Source organism: Microcebus murinus, chromosome 2 (genome assembly GCF_040939455.1).
Source record: "Microcebus murinus isolate Inina chromosome 2, M.murinus_Inina_mat1.0, whole genome shotgun sequence".
In the NCBI taxonomy this organism is placed as follows: domain Eukaryota; kingdom Metazoa; phylum Chordata; class Mammalia; order Primates; family Cheirogaleidae; genus Microcebus; species Microcebus murinus.
The window spans coordinates 31,115,479-31,133,351 of record NC_134105.1 but is presented as its reverse complement, the minus strand read 5'-3'; the positions used below and the strand labels follow the sequence as shown (position 1 = coordinate 31,133,351).

General features: G+C 37.4%; 1 protein-coding gene across 6 annotated transcripts in view; it reads left to right on the top strand.

The window, feature by feature from the left end:
- FOXJ3 (forkhead box J3) overlaps nucleotides 1-17,873 on the top strand; it is a 141,378-nt gene that overhangs the window by 97,957 nt on the left and 25,548 nt on the right. For 5 of the 6 annotated variants that reach the window (XM_020290055.2, XM_075997124.1, XM_020290054.2 and 2 more), the window contains exon 6: nucleotides 8,615-8,716. The exons of the other annotated variant lie outside the window; for it this stretch is intronic. In XM_020290055.2, coding sequence (XP_020145644.2) covers nucleotides 8,615-8,716 — 102 coding nt within the window. The remainder of the gene's footprint in view (nucleotides 1-8,614; nucleotides 8,717-17,873) is intronic. 6 annotated transcript variants of the gene reach the window in all.

The following is a 17,873-nucleotide window of genomic DNA, read 5'->3' as shown; positions in this document are numbered from 1 at the left end:
TTTTATTTAAGGTGGCGTATGACTGGGCGGTCTCATGATGTGGGTGGCTAATGAAGACCGACTCTTTAAGCGTATCTTGGAGGGAGGACGAGTCTTTGGAAAGCTGGGCGAATTCTTTTTGAAGTTGTAAGACATCCTTTAATTGCGTAACCCTTTGACTTAAGTCTTCTTTGGCACGCAAAAGTAAGGGCATTGTAAGGGGAGGGATTAATGAAGGTGCGCAAAGCTGAGGCGCGTAAGGAGGAGGTCTATGGGGTGCCACAGCAAGAGGCGGCCATTCGGGATTGTGATATCGGGCTGCTTCCTCCTCGAGGGTTGCTTTCTCTGCGGTGTCGAGGGGCTCTCGGAGGGGTTGTCTCTTGAATACCGGGTAGTTGAATGCATGAGGGGCAGTACCCTCGGGTAAGGGAGGGTAGAGGGTCTTGGTGTTTGGCCTACTAATCGGGGGCTCGTCCCTAGATATCTGGAGCTCAACCGATGAGTCTGGAAGGGGTATATTAATACAAACTGAGGGGCAAGGGGAAGGGCATGTAGGTCTCTCAGGATTATTAGGGGGAGTTGACCCTTTGGCCGCCTCTAACGACGTTCTCGAAGCGGACCGTGACACGGGTCGGAGGCAAAATTCCGCTACGGAGAGTAGCTGCTTCTTATTGGGGTCTGAATCTGCCCTTTCAACAATATCTCTGATTAGTCCCCAGTACGAGAAAACATATACAGGGACGGCATCTGGGCCTTGATTCAGAAGTAAATTGTTTAAATCTCTATCTACCTTTTGCCACTTGTGTGGGTGAATTTCAGGTCCATCAACTATGAACCATGGACAAGCTCGGTCAATGAACACAAAAAACTTTACTAAGTCCTTTTTCTTAACTCTAATTCCTCTCTCTCTGAGTGAGGCCTTGAGATCCTTAATAAAAACGGCCTCTTTAGACAATGAATGGCCCATCTCGATGGGATGACAATGTAAAAATTTACTCACCAGACCGTCGACTCTGTGAGCGGCAGAACGAGGGTCTCTGTAGGGTTTCCTTTGGCCGAAGAGCGCACCGCGGCATCATCCGACAAAGGTCCGTACCTCGGGCCCCACGTTGGGCGCCACTTGTCCCGGCCCACGGGACCTTCTGTTACTCGTGGGGTCAAGGGGGACCGTGCCTGAAAGAGATGGGCGAGAGAAAGGAACGAGACCAAGCAAAGGGTTGTCAGGGTCTGCTTTACTTAGATTCTTAGTAGGTTTTATAAGCATACAGAAACAAGGAAGTAGAAACAAAAAATAGAGTGGGACGACGATGAGGCTTGGGTCTGGGTTAATCAGCCCCAATCAGCATCTTATCGGTATCCTGTTTTTGACTGGTTACTCATCTCCAACCTGGCAGGTGGTCGGGAACAATTGCAGTCAGCATTCCCTGGAGCATCCCGTGGTCAGCACGTCATGGAATGCATTCTTCTCGGAGCTATAGCTGGAATTTTCCAGGGTGAAGTCCGTGCGTAGGACGAGTCATAAGGGAGTTGAGGGTCTTTGAGGGTCCTTGCCTCTAACCCTGCATTCTGGAGCAGGCCTTGCTCCTTTCCACCCTCCCCAACTCCGTGGCTTCTCCTGGGCCTCTGCCAGCAGGCTAGACCTCACGCCACTGGGTCTCCCCTGGCTGTGATGCAGGCTGGGATGTTCCCTATGCGGGGTTGCTGCCTCGGTGTGCCTCCCATTGGGAGGAGGATTGCCCTCAAGCACGCTGATCTGCCCCTGAAGGCACACACACCTTAGTAGGCTCCTTCACGAATATACCTTCTGTGCCCCGGCAATGCAAGACCTGGGTGCATGGGATCTGGTCTATAGGTCTGACCTCTGGGCCCCGGAATTCAATCTCTGACCCCACCAGGGAGAGGAGTGCCAGTCCTAATTTACTCCCGGGGAGCCCAAGCTGGGTCATTGTCTCTCAGCCTCACGGTCTGCCCTGTTCTCCTGGAATCACTGGGCCAGCAGCACCTGGGAGGGTTGGCGGGTAGGGAGCTCATAGTCTGAGTACCCCTGAGTCAGCTGAAAGGCCCAAAAGGGAAGGTCCCATTCCCTGTAGATGCCTCTGGCTGGTGGCTATATTGTCTCTCGACAGCCTCGGATAGAGAAGGGGGAGGGGAGAATGTAGCAATATGGCACCTGCCAGGCGGCTCGGGTCTGTGCACACGGAGGTGCCCTGAGTGAGTTGGGAGCCTGGTGCCGAGTCCGCTACAGGCTTACCACTCACTGGCTGTGGCCGTCTCTTGGCTGGTGTCCGCAGGTCTCTCCAACTTCTGGGGGCCCCACCAACAGTCCAAGATACAAGGGAGGGAGAAGTTAACTGCTCTACCTACCCTTGCTGCTGGTCTCCAAGCTTCTTGGGAGGTCTCTGCTTCCAGTTCTCCTCTGCAACCTCCCTTGGAGTCTCCCGTAGTCTCCGGTACCCCTCCTTCCAACCCTGGTCCGATGTATGTTCGTCTGGTTGTTTCTTCCAATTTCTTCTAGAAACTGTCTTTTTTGCAGAGACACTGTCTGGTGGTGTTTCTCGTCCGCCTTCTTGCTCCTCCCCCCCCCCATGTTTTAATATATGTATGTACTCTGCAATGATTAAATCAGGTTAATTAGTTACACCTCGAATATTTATCATTTATTTGTGGAAAGAACATTTAAAATCCTCTCTCATCTGTTTTGAAATATATAATACATTATTATTAACTATAGTCAGCATGCTGTGCAATAGAGCACCAGAACTAGTCTTCCTCTCTGAAACTTTGTACCCATTGACCAATGTCTCTCTCCATTCTCACCTCTGTTAACTGCCATTTTACTTTCTATTTTGAGTTTGGCTTTTTTAGATTCCACGTATAAGTGAGATCATACAGTATTTGTTTCTATCTGGCTTATTTCATTTAACATAATGCCTTTTAGGCATTTTATGTTGCCACAAATGATAGAACTTCCTAGGGTTTTTTTTGTTGTTTTTTGAAGGCTGAATAATGTTCTATTGTATGTATATACCACATTTTTTTCATCCATTCATATGTTGATTGATACTTAAGTTGTTTCTATATACTTGGCTATTGTGAATAATGCTGCAGTGAACATGAGAGTGTAGACATCTCTTCAACATATAGACTTTAATTTATTTGAGTATATACCCAGTAGTGAGATTGTTGGATCATATGGTAATGCTATTTTTAATTTCTTGAGGAACCTCCATCCTGTTTTCCAAAATGGCTGTACTACTTAAGTTGAAATACCACCAGCAGTGTATAAGGGTTTCCTTTGCTCCACATCCTTGCTGACACTTACCTTTCATCTTTTGGGTAATAACCAATCTAAAAGATGTGAGGTAATACCTCATTGTGATTTTAATTTGCATTTCTCTTATGGCTAGAGATTCATGTATTTCTTGGCCATTTGTATGTCTTCTTTTGAGAAATGTCTATTCAGGTCTTTTGCCTATCTATCTATCTATCTATCTATCTATCTATCTATCTATCTATCTATCTATCTATCTATCTAAATGTTGTGAGACAGGGTCTTGCTTTACTGTCCAGGTTGGAGTGCAGAGGTAGGATCATAGCTCACTGCAGCATCAAACTCTTGGGCTCAAGCGACCCTACTGTCTCAGCCTCTCAAGTAACTGGGATTACAGGCACTTGCCACCGTACCTAATTTTTTCCTTATTTTTTGTAGAGATAAAGGCTTGCTGTGTTCCCCAGGCTGATCTCAAACTCCTGAGTTCAAGTAATCCTCCTGTCTCAGTCTCCTAAAGTGCTGGGATTACAGGTGTGAGCTGCTGTGCCCAGCTCCCTTCTTAAATATGGTTACTTGTTTTTTTGTTACTGAGTAGTTTGAGTTCCTAGTATATTTTGGATGCCATCGCCTTATCTGATGGATGATATGCATATATTTTCTCCCAGTCTATGGATTATCTCTTCATTTTATTGTTTCTTTTGCTGTGCAGAAGCTTTTTCGTTTGATGTAGTCTCATTTATCTATTTTTGCTCTCATTGCGATTAGTTTTGGGGTCACATATAAGAAATCACTGCCCAAACCAATGTCAAGGAGTTTTCCCCCATGTTTTCTTTTAGTAGTTTTATACTTTCAATTCTTATGTGTAAGTCTTTAATCCATTTTGAGTTGCTTCTTATATATAGGGTGAGATAAAGGTCCATTTTCATTCTTCCGTATGTGGCTATCCAGTTTTCCCAGCACCGCTTACTGTAGAGACTTTTTTCCATTGTGTATTCTTGGCACTTTTGCTGAAAATTAATTGACCTAAAATATGTGAATTTATTTCTGGGCTCTCTATATTATTTTATTGGTTGATGTGTCTGTTTTTATACCAGTACTATGCTGTTTTGATTACTATAGCATTTTCATATATTTGAAATCCTGTGGAGTAATGCCTCCAGCTTTGTTCTTTTTGGTCAAGGTTGTGTTGGCTATTCAAAGTCTTTTGTGGTTCTATGTGAATTTTAGAATTTTTTTGTATTTTTATGAAGGATGACATTGGAGTTTTTTTTTTTTTGTTTGTTTTGTTTTGTTTTTGAGACAGAGTCTCGGTTTGTTGTCCAGGCTAGAGTGAGTGCCGTGGCGTCAGCCTAGCTCACAGCAACCTCAAACTCCTGGGCTCGAGCGATCCTTCTGCCTCAGCCTCCCGAGTAGCTGGGACTATAGGCATGCGCCACCATGCCCGGCTAATTTTTTATATATATATCAGTTGGCCAATTAATTTCTTTCTATTTATAGTAGAGACGGGGTCTCGCTCTTGCTCAGGCTGGTTTTGAACTCCTGACCTTGAGCAATCCGCCCGCCTCGGCCTCCCAAGAGCTAGGATTACAGGCGTGAGCCACCGCGCCCGGCCTGACATTGGAGTTTTGATAGGGATGGCATTCAATCTATAGATCACTTTGGGTAGTATGGATATTTTGGCAGTATTTATTGTTTCAATCCATGAACATGAGATATCTTTCCATTTATTTGTGTTATCAGTTTCTTTCAGCAATGTTTTATGGTTTTTAATATACAGATATTTCACATTTTTGGTTAAATTTATTCCTAAGTACTTTTTTGATGCTATTATAAGCGGGATTGTTTTCTTAATTTTTTTAAATAGTTCATTGTCGATGTATAGAAATGCTACTGATTCTTATAAGTTGATATTTTATCCTGCAACTTTACTGAATTTGTTTATCAGCTCTGACAGCTTTTGGTGGAATCTTTAAGATTTTCTATGTATAAGATCATGTCATCGACAAACAGGCAATTTCACTTCATCTTTTCCTGTTTAGATACCTTTTACAGACAATCCTGAACTTACAGTGGTTCTCCTTATGAATTTTTGACTTTATGAATTTTTTACTTCTCCTTGTGAATTTTTGACTGTACGGTGTTGCAGAAGGAATATGCATTTAGTAGAAACTATACTTCAAATACCTGTACAACCATTCTGTTTTTCACTTTCAGTATAGTATTACATAGTATACATTACATGAGATATTACATTACATGAGATATTACATAGTATAAATTACATGAAATATTCAACACTTTGTTATAAAATAAGCTTTGTGTTAGATGATTTAGCCCAAGCGTAGGCTAAGTGTTCTGAGCACATATAAAGTAGGCTAGGCTAAGCTAAGCTATGATGTTTGGTAGGTTAGGTGCATGATACGTGTTTTCGTCTTACAGTATTTTTAATTTATGATGGGTTTATTGGGACATAACCCAATCACTAGTCAAGGAACAATTTCTGCTATTGCCTGATAACTTTAGCTAGGCCTTCTAGTATTGTGTTGAATAGAAGTGGTGAGAGTGAGCATTCTTCTCTTGTTCCTGATCTTAGATGAAAAGCTTTCAGCTTTTCACCACTGAGTATGATATTAGCTGTGGGCTTGTCATATGTGTCCTTAATTGTGTTGAGGAATATTCCTTCTATACCTAACTTATTGAGAGCTTTTATCATGAAAGGATGTTGAATTTATTAAATGCTTTTTCTACATCTACTGAGGTGATCGTGTGTTTTTTGTCTTTCATTCTGTTAATATGGTGAATTCCATTTATTGATATGTGTATATTGAGCCAAGCTTGCATCCCAGTGATAAATCCCACTTGATCATGGTGAATGATCCTTTTAATGTAACTGTTGAATATGGCTTTGCAAGTATTTTGTTGAGGATGAATATTTCTTTGTATCAGAAGATCTTTGGCATCAGTAGCAGGGTATGTTCTAGTGGTTATCATAGTAGCAAGCATTTATTGTGTGTTTCAGTTACCATACTAAGTGCTTTATATAAATCATTTCATTGGTGTCCTTAAACCTCTAGAGGAAGTAGAATAATCCTCTTTTTATGGATGAGAAAATAAGCATATAGGTTGAGTAAGTTCCACGAAATCACACAACACAGGCTTCCCCTCTTCCTACCAGTGGGTAAGAGTAAGTATTAGAGGCCAGGCAGGGTGGCTTGTAATCCTAGCACTCTAGGAGGCTGAGATGGGAGGATTACTCGAGCTTAGGAGTTTGAGACTATCCTGAGCAAGAGTGAGACCCTGTATACTAAAAATAGAAAAATTAGCTTGGCTTCCTGGCACACACCTATAGTCCCAGCTACTTAGGAGGCTGAGGCAAAAGAATCGCTTGAGCCCAGAAGTTTGAGGTTGCTATAAGCTAGGCTGATGCCACGGCACTCTATCCAGTCAACAGAGACTGTCTTGGGGTGGGGGGTAAAAAAAAAAAAATAGAGAATTAGTGAACCGGTAGTCATAACTGAAATGACTGAGTTGAGTTAGGGAAACATGAGATTTGCAGCTTTCTTAAAGTAATCCTGTGTGTTAATTTAGATGTAGCTAAGTTGGCTGACACCAAAATTGAGTCATAGACAAAGTTGTTTTTGTAGCTCTTCCACTTCTATTTCTGAAACCCTTTTCCATTTTCACCTCATTGTCAATATGTACCCAGCACCTAAGTGCTGGATTCTAGGTTGAAGTGGTAGCTCTGGTGTTTTCCTTTTTTTAATTTCAATCAAGATTCCTGTTCTCTAACCCTAGGTTGATCAGGTCATCTGATGACAGAAATGCTGAGCAATTAAGATAGATTAATCTCAGAAATGTGTCTCAGGGAAATTGCTCTTTTGCCCATCTAGTAGGATCTTTTGAAATTGCATGTTCAGTTAAGATCATATATGGGACAAATATGTTTTTGCTAGAGAACAAATATATATGGAACTAGCATCATAGCCACAAATTATTTATGTTGCCCCTTCTTTAACTTTCATCATTGAAGTTGAACTTTTGAGGGCTCACCAAAGCAATAAAAACCATCTCTTGAGATAGAGAGGTGAGTTCTCACAATGTATATATTCAGAATTCTCAATGCAGAAAACCTTCTATATTGTCTTTGACAACCATGTTAACTCTTTAAACAATGCATATGAAGTTGTATTTAGGATATTGTTCAGTTCTAATATAGGAAGAAAAATAAAACTATAACTGACTTACAAGCACAGAAAGACAGGTACCACATGTTCTCACTCATATATGAGAACTAAAAAAGTAGATCTCATGAAGATAGAGAGTAAATTGGTGGTTACCAGAGGCTAGGAAGAGGGGGGGGCGGAATGAAGAGAGGTTGGTTAGTGGGTACAGATATGCACTTAGAAAAAAATAAGACCTGATGTTTGATAGATCAGTAGGGAAGTGGTAGTTAACACTAATTATACATTTCAGAATAACTAGAAGAAAATAATTTTAATGTTTTTAACATAAAGAAGAGATAAATATTTAAGGTGGGGGGTCTCCCAGTTACCCTGATTTAATTATATGAATATGTGTAATTATCACATGTACCCCTAAAATATGTACACCTAATATGTATCAGTAAAAAAAAATGTCAATTAAAAAATCTATAACTGGGTTAAACTAAGATTTATTTCTCTCTCAGGTAAATATCCAAGCTGATAGGTGGATTAGAAGGATAAATAACTATGTTTACAGGGTCATTCAGATGCCCAGGTTCCTTCTAATCCTGTTTGTCCGGTGTTTTCCCAGGGTATTATCCTTATCTTATGGTTAAGCAAGATCACCCACCACCACCATATCAGCCTTCCAGCCTGCAGTAAGAGGGAAAGATAAAGCCGTGAGCAAACAAGATCTTTCAAAGACATGAACCTGAAGTTTCATATATTACTCCTCCTCATATCCCATTGGCCATACCTTAGTCACATGGACACATCTAGCTGCAATTGAATCTGAAAAGGTAGCCTGTAGTTAGGCAGCCACTGAATAGATAACTGTAGAGTTCTGTTATTAAAAGGGAGAAAAGAAAAATGGGTATTAGGGGACCATAAACAGTTTCCACTTCGGAAATTTATCTATAACTTTTGTCAAGTGCAGTCAATTAAAAGAGTTGCTGGGGAGTAGTCATACCAGTGGACTTTGTGATATCAGTTCAGTAGTGTACTAAAACGCAGTAGAAGAGATTTCAATAACAATTTAAGTTCATTTTCAGAAACAGAGCACAAAACTGGATGTTGGAGAATTTGATGAAATCCCTTCAAACTGCATTAAAGTTGCTGGATATATAAGCTAATAATTATTTATTTTGTTCTTGTATTTTAGGCCTCAACTCCATATAGCATAGATTCAGATTCTTTGGGAATGGAGTGTATTATATCGGGAAGTGCCTCTCCAACTCTGGCAATCAACACTGTGACTAACAAAGTAATTTCATTTTTTTAAACATTTTTGAAATGTCATTGAGTAATACATTTAATTTGCCTTTATAATAACAATAGAGTTCTATATGATTAAGTTTAAAGATGATGTAAATTTGACTACTTTATACATGGCAGCTTGAAAGCTGATTTGAGGTATGCACAAATTAGAAGAAAATATTTCTCGGGAGAAATTGGAATGTCTTTATTTATAAGCTCTGTACTAATTTAAATTCTTGACTCTGTCATTCCCATTGATAGAATTTCTGAGCTTAGCTAACATTTTATTGAATCTATTTGTATTAAAGCTGTTGATTACCCCTCCAAATATGTGGTTGAAAAAGGCTTATCAGTTTCCGGGAGTCAACAGACCAGTAAAATAAATAATTTGGTTAGCATCATGGAGTTGATTGGAATGGTGGTCTACCTATTTTCATGATATTCAAGTCTAGGAACATACCCAGAAACAGTATGTGATAGTCTGCTGGATTTTTTTTGATGCTTGAGTGAAACCTTTGTGACAAGTCGTTAGATACCTAGTGTGATACAGATGTCTCTTCCTTACAAGGTAATTTCTTAATCTTTCATATTTAAAACCCTAAAAAGGCTCTGGGAGGTTCATGAATTCAGTTTTGTGCCTCTGTTTCCTCCCATACTATACTGTGAGAACTTCAAAGCCAAATATATCTCATATTCACATTCAGTCTTGTTCCCATTTTCTCCCTCTAGTTTTCACCCTTTTTTCCTCTTTCCTTCTCTTAGGTTTTCACTCTCTCACTTTTCATGCACACACACAAATACTAACAAATACACATACACCATTGCACCAATATAGTACTTATAGGATCCTTTTACTTGTAGAAAGGTAATGGATAACATAAGATAGATTTTATTCAGAGTGACATAATCAGATTTCCAGTTTAGAAAGGAAGCTGGCAGCTGAGGTTTAGAGTAATGATTTTTCCCACATAGCAAGCTGTGGAATGATTAATCATAGTCACTTAGGGAGAGAGTGTGGTGGTGTGGTGCTGGTTTTCCCAGGATTCCATTGCAGTCCTACCAAAATCAGTTACTCTGTCCTGTTAATAGGGCCCAGAAATCTGTACTTTTAAAAGTTATTTCTAATGGTGCCCAACTAGATGATAATTTCTGGTGAAGTAGAAGATTTAGAGTCCGAAATATCTAATACTACTCTTTGCAGTAGTCTAAGAGATGCTGGGGGCCTAAACATGGACAGTGGTGGTTATTAGGAAATAGTAATGCTGGGACTTTATGACCAAATAATGTATATATCAGAGGAGCTGGAGTTATGGATTTATGCATCCAGATATGATGGAATAGCTAGTATTAGACTAACCCTTCTGCCTATTTGTATAAAATGCTGGACACCTCACCTCCAGTAAAAACGAAGGCGGGGGGTGGGGGCAGGCATTGAAGACTAAGACAACCAGACCTTCAGGGGCCAAGATCCCAGAAAAACAGGAAACCCATTGAGATAAGCTCTGTAAATTTTACTTTGAAACATCTCCCAATTGCCAGTGCATGGCATAGGGGCTAAATAGAGAACAGTAGTGTAGAATAGTCAGTGAACTAGGGAGACAAAACCTCGAGTTTGGGACTACTAAATAGCCAGGACTTGAAGAGCCAAGATCCTGAGGAATTTCAGAAGTGAGTTCAGCTTTTTGTAAGGAATATCCACGTAAGGCATTTGCTAACACCTAATTGTGTATGCTGGGCCTGAGGTATAAACAAAGTAGATTTTTCACTAACCAGAATTCAGCAGTCTTACAGAATGGGGGAGACAAATATTATAGTTCATGGTCTTCAAAGGAGGACAGACCCATGGCTTTCAAGTTGATATCTGAGAAGGATTTTGTTCTGTGAGTAGTAGCAAACCAAAGTAGATCAGCCTCAACTGTTATTAGAGTGTGGTATTCTAATATTATTCTTGCCAGAAGAAAACTAAATTCTCTTTGGAGAAAGATAACGTCACCCAGAGCTTCTGTAATTTTCAGGACTAAGGTGTAGCATTCAGTCAGCAGTTTCCAGGCATGCCAAGAAATAGTACAAAATAATTAAATATTAAGGGAGGAGGAGACTATAAGCAGAATATTGATTGTAAAATAACTATGACTGGTATGTGCAAGAAAATAGATGAGTTATAGATAATTTACAAGAGAATTGGAATCTATATGAAAGAATTAAGAGGAAACTACAACTAAAAAATATAATAACAAATTAAGAATTCAGTAGATGAGTTTAATAGCAAATTAGACATATCAGCAGAGAGATTTAATGAACTAGAAGATAGGTTAATAGAAAATAAGCAGATTGAAGCACAGAAGGAAAAAAGAATGGAAAGTACAGAAAAGCTTAAGAGATAATTGGGACACATAGGAAAGGTCTAACAAAGTTTTTATTAGTGTGCCAGAGGAGAGGAAAAAGGGAATAGAGAAGAAGCAGTGTTTTAATTTTCTAAAATTTATGAAAGATAACATAACACAGATTTAAGAAGTTCTGAGAACCCCAAGAACCATTAATAAAATGAAAATGACATCAGAGAAATTAAAAATCAAACTGCTGAAAAACAAAGACAAAGAAAAAACTTAAAATCAGAGGGAAAAACCAGGCAACTTCAAAGGAACAGCAATAATGAAAGCCAGACATCAGAATGAAATTTTTATAATGCTGAAAGGAAGTACCTGCCAATCTATAGATAAAGAAAATTTCTATGGAAAACAAAGATTAAGAAAATATATTTTTATCAAAACAAAATCTGAGAGAATGTGTTACTAGCATACCAGCATTACAAAATGAAAAGGAATTAGTTTTCAGATAGAAGGAAAATTGTCCCATATAGGAAAAAATGGAGAACTCCAGAAGAGTATGTATGTAAGTACATCTAAATGTATATTGAGTTTTTAAAGCAATAATAACAGTGTCATTATATAATACAATGCCTTACAGTCTAAAATACATGTGGAAGTAAAATACATGACAGCATTAGTGCAAGGCTGAAGAAAATAAATGAAGTTCACTTCTTTGCACTCTATGGAAAGTGGTAAAAATACTACATTAAGGATGGACATGTTGAAATATCTAGTGCAGTGATTCTTAATACTTCAGTGTACATTGTTGCCTGCAGGACTTGTTGAAACCCAGATGGCTGGGCTCCACTCTCAGAATTTATGCTTTAATAGGTCTGGATTGGGTTCTGAAAATATATATTTCTAAGAGGTTCTCAGATGCTACTCATGTTATTGATCAAAGTTCTACACCTATGAACCATTGCTCTCTATTACTAAAAGACTGTGTAAGTAGTATGGAAAAATAATAAATCCTTGGTTTATCAAAAGTAGGCAAAAGGGAAATAGAAAGGAACTAAGAAAAGATGGGAGCAAAGGAAAGAAAATAGTATTTAAAGTAATTACATTAGGAATTACATTGAATGTAAATATACTTACTGAATATTCAACTTAAAAACAAAGATTATCACAGATATTTTATTATGTAAAAAGAGCATTTTGATAAGAAACAGACTAAATTTGTATATGCCTAATAACATAGCCTCAAAAGCTGACAGAACTAAAAAAAGAAATGGATAAATCCTCAATTGTGGTGCTAGATTTTTGACCTGTCTCACTCTAACTCATAGAACAAGCAGACCAAAACAATACAACAAACAAAAAAAATTCCATTAGAGAAGATCTGAACTAGAAAATTAGGAAATTTGACACAATTGACATATATGGAATACACCCAACAGTTGGAGAATATATATTTTTAAGTTCACGTGAAATACTTATCAAATTAATCATGTGATAGTGATCTATGCTAGATCATAAAGGAGGTCTTAACAAATTTCAGAAGACTGACATCATACAGAGTATATTTTCCAATGCAGTGGAGCTAAGGTATAAATAATAATAAAAGATAATCAGAAAATTCCCTCAAAATTTGCAAGTTTTAAGCAGTATAGATCTAAATAACACGTAGAGCAAAGAAGAAACATGATAGAAATTAGACAGTACTTTGAACTGATGAAAAACTTAAATGTAGCATATCAAAGCCTGTGTAATACAGTTAAACTAATAGCCTTAATTACATGTACTAGACTAGAACAAAGGTTGGATATTAATGATTTAAGCATCTAGGAAAAAGAGGGCAAAACAAATTTAAAGATGGAGGAGGAAGAAGGTAATAAAAATGAGAGAAGTCCATGAAATAGAAAGCACATATTCAATAGCAAAAGTCAACAAATGAGAAGTTGATTGTTTGTAAAGATTAATAAAGTTGATAGGGACTTCTGCTTCCATCTGTAGTAGAATAACTGGGTCTGGATTTACTCTGCTACCCGAAACAACTGAAAAAAGGAACAAAATAAAACAATAGTTTTCAAGAAATTAGACCTCAAGGAACAAAGGACAGTGATCCCTGAGAGATGGTGAACAAAGATGAGCTCTACAATTGTCCCAGCCTACCTCCTAGAGAAACTTTTCAAAGCACAATTGCTGGAACACAGAGGTCTCCGTGAGTTGAAGAGGTAGAGTTGGGAGATCATGGAAACCAAGTTGTCTATATAGAGTACACAAGGCAGAGAACCAGAGAGAGAGCTGAACAGAGACAGAATTCCAGAGATAATCAGAGTCTCTTGAGTCTTCAGTAGGTACTGAAAGCCCATAAGTGAGGAAGCTACCTCAGACTGTGGAAAGATCTACCTGAAAGCATTAATGTAGACAGTCATGAGACTTGTAAAGCCAGACATAGTTCCTGTTCCCATCAGAATAGAATACTTCATAATTCACAGAATATTGGGTGAAGTACTCAGAAGGCTTTTGCCTTAATAGTGGGAAAAAATTAGTCTTAGATCAAAATGCTGCGCTACCTACTACCTTCATACTTTAAAAGCAAACCCCAAAAGAATCAAACTGTTTCCAATATTAGAATTTTTAAAAAAACATTTTAATTTTTTGATATAATTCACATTCCATCAAATTTACCATTTTAAAATTTACAATTCAGTGGCTTTTAGTATATTCACAAGGTTGCACAACTATTACTATCATCTATTTCTGGAATATTTTCATCATCTAAAAAAGAAAACCCATATCTGTTAGCTGTCACTGTAATGCTAACTTTAACACCTTTGCTACATCCCCTGATAACTATTAATCTTTTTTTTTTTTAACTCTATGGATTTGCCTATTCTGGACATTTGTAATAAATGGAATCATATAATATATGCACTTTTGTGTCTGACTTCTTCCACTAGAATGTTTTCAAGGTTCATCCATGTTGTATAATAGCATATATCAGCACATCATTCCTGTTGTCAAGTAATTTAACTATGATTCAGAGCAAAACTTAAGAATGCTTATAGAAATACAAAAATGGTCCATTGTAAAACAAGGTGAAAATCTGCCATCCAATAAAAATTACCAGGCAGACAAAGAAGTAGTAAGAAAAAACCCATGATGAGGAGAAAATCAGTCAATCATAACCGAACCAGAAAAGACACACATGATGGAAATGGTTTAGAAAAGGATATTAAAACAGTTATAAGTGTATTTTAGGGAGAAGTTAAAAGACACATTGGACATGTTGTGTAGACACATGGAAGATAAAAGAAACCAAAATCAAACTCTTAGAGATAAAAATTACCATGTATGAGTTGAAAAGTACACTAGATGGGATTAAGCACAAATTAAACACTGTAGATACGTTATTAAAGAAGGAAAGATTAGTGAATTTGGAGGTATAACAATAAAAGCTATCTAAAATGAAACAGAAAAAAGACTTAAGAAAACAAAGCATTAGTGAGCTGTGAGGATAATTTTAAGCAAGCTAATATATGTATAATTTATATTCCTGATGAAAATCTGAATCTACACAAAGAAATGAAGAATACCAGAAATGGTAACTATATGGATAAATATAAAGCTGAATTATTTTCCTTATTTAAATCTCTTTTTAAAAGGTAATAGACTGATTAAAGCAAAAATAACAAAAAATATATTGTGAGTTTCATAGGGAGAAGAAAAAAGTATACTTTTATAAGGTCCTTATACCATATGTGATAGGATATAATGTCATGTCAAGGTAATAAAATTGGTAAAGCACTAGTATTAAAGCTGATAAAGAGAAGTACAATATACTAATATCTGGAATGAAAAAGATACCTGTAGATTCTACAGAATGAAAAAGGTTATGAGACAGGGCACAGTGGCTCACCTATAATCCTAGCACTCTGGGAGGCAGAGGTGGAAGATCGCTTGAGGTCAGGAGTTCAAGACCAGCCTGAGCAAGAGCGAGACCCCGTCTCTACCAAAAATAGAAAAAATTAGCCAGGCATGTTGGTGTGTGCCTGTAGTCGTAGCTACCCAGGAGGCTGAGACAGGAGAATCTCCTGAGCCCCAGAATATGAGGTTTCAGTGAGCTATGATCATGCCACTACACTCTAACCAGGGCAACAGAGTGAGATTTGGTCTCAGCAACAGCAGCAACAACAACAACAAAAGGTTATGAGAGGATAGTAAGAACATCTTTATGCAAATGAAGTGAAATTTTGGATGAAATAGACAAAATCCTCAAAAATAGCTTATCAAAACTGGCATAACTTAGAGGCTGAAGCGAGGAGGCTTGCTTGAGGCCAGGAGTTTGAGACCAGCCTGAGCAAGAGCAAGACCCCATCACTGCAAAAAATAGAAAAATTAGCCAGACATGGTGGCACACACTTGTAGTCCCAGCTACTTGGGAGGCTGAGGCAGGAAAGTGGCTTGAGCCCAGGAGTTTGAGGTTTCGGTGAACTATGATGATGCCATTGCACTCTTGCCCAGCTGACAGAATGGGACTCTTGTCTCAAAAAAACAAAAACACCTGGCATAAAAATAAAATATGAATACTTTCATATATATTAAACTCATAATTCAAAATATTCCTTCATTTGAACTTCAGGCATAGGTAGCTTCAATGAATTCTTCTAAATATTTAATGAAGAAATAACACTGATCTTATACACACTCTTTAAGAGAATTAAGAGGTAATATCCCAGTTCGCGTTATAAAGCAGCATAGCCTAAGTAGCAAGACTTGACAAGGACTTTACAAGAAACAAAATTTTTAGCTAGTCTCATGAGCGATAAGTATTAAAATTCTAAACAAAATATTAGCAAATTGAATCCAGCAATACATAAAAAAGGTAACATATCACAAACACATTTGTTGTATTCTGGGGATGCAAAGTAGGTCTAGTACTCAAAATTCTAGTGTTGCTATTCACCATCTTGATAGAAAAAAGAAAAATCATATCCTCATCTCAGGAGAAGATTTATTAAAATTTAACACCATTCATAATTGAGAACTATTAGTCAGCCAAAAATATATGGAAATTTCCTTAATGTGATAAAGGATATCTACAAAGAAACTTACAGCAAACACTATGTTAAATCGTAAAATACTGAAAACTTTCTCTGAGGTCTGGAATAAGGGAAAGACATTCACTGTCAGCACTTCTATTTGATATATTGGAGATCCTTGTCAGTGAAGTTTTGAAAGAGAAATAAAAAGCAATAAAGTTTGGAAAGGCAGAAATAAAGCTCTCATTATTCACTGATGACATGATTGTTTACATAGTAAATTTAAAAGAATCTACAGATAAAGTCTTAGAATTAATCAGTGAATTTGGCAAGGTCTCTTGGATACTAGTATTTCATTTAGAAATCAACAATATTTCTGTATGCTAGCCACAGATAGTTTAAAAATAAAATTTAAAAGATATTTATATTATTACTTTCTAATTTAAATATATTTAATTTAGCATTCAAATACATCAAATACCTAGAAAATAATGAAAGATGAACTCTACACATAATGCTATAAAAATTAGAAAAAGGAAGATATAAATAAATAGGTATGTAATTTTTATTCAAGAGACTATAAAAAAGTCATTTTTTCATTAATTGATGTACAGATTTAATGATCTCAGTCAAAATCTCAAAATGCTCTTGGGGTGAGGGCGGGGGTGGGGGTAGGAAATGGCAACCTGGTCCTAAAATAAAAATGAGAATCCCAATTACCAGCAGTAGTTGAAGAAAATGTTGAAGAAAAAGATGGAAGATGGAGGACTTATAGTTCCAAATACCAAGATTAGACCTATAATTGAAAGGGTGGTATTGATATAAGAATAAGCAGACTCATGGAACAGAATTCAGTGATGTCTTTCAACAAATGGTGCTCCATCAATGGAAAAATCACACTTTTTGTGCAAGAATATCAATTCCAGATGAATAAGTCATAAATATAAGTGATAAATTAGACAAAAAAAAATAAATTTTGAAAAAGTAAAGGAGGGAATAGTAAATATTAGGAGCAGATTTTTTTGTTTGTTTTTTAAGAGCAGATATTAATGCAGTGGAAAACAAAGCCATGGATAAAGGATATACATTGTATGATTCCATTTATACTTAGTTCAGAAATAGGAAAGCCAATTAATAGTGATAGAAGTCCATATAGTGGTTACCTGGCACAGGAGATGTGGATAACAACGGACTTGTTGTTATCCACAAGTGAATGATGATTTGGAGTGTACATGTGCTTGGCTTCTGGGGTACTGGTGATGTGGTATATTAATGATTCTCAAAGTGTAATCTGTGGACACCTGGGTAACTGTGACCTTTGTAGGGAGTTTAATGAGGTCAAAACTGTTTCCATAAGATATATATTATTTGTCTTTTCCTTTATATTTGCATTTTCACTGATGCAGCAAAAGCAATGATATATGAACCTCCTGGCACCTAAGCACAAATTAATGTGGTGACACCTAACTATACTAGTAGTCATTGTATTCTTCACTGTCACCCTCAGTTTAAATGAAAAAAAAATGCTAGTTTTACTTAAGAATGTCCTTGATAAAGCAGGAAAATAGTTTTATTAAGTCATGACCTTTGAGTACATGTCTTCTTAATATTCTGTATAATGAAATGGGGATATGCATAGAGCACATCTAACTACAAACGGAAGTACAGTGGTTGCTTCAAGGAAAAGCATTTGTGTGATTGAGTTGGAAGCTGAACTAGCTGCTTTGCTCATCGGTCACGGTTTTTACTTGAAAGAACAGCTGACAGTGATTTTTTAATTTGGGTATCTGTCAGATGTTTTCTTGAAGAT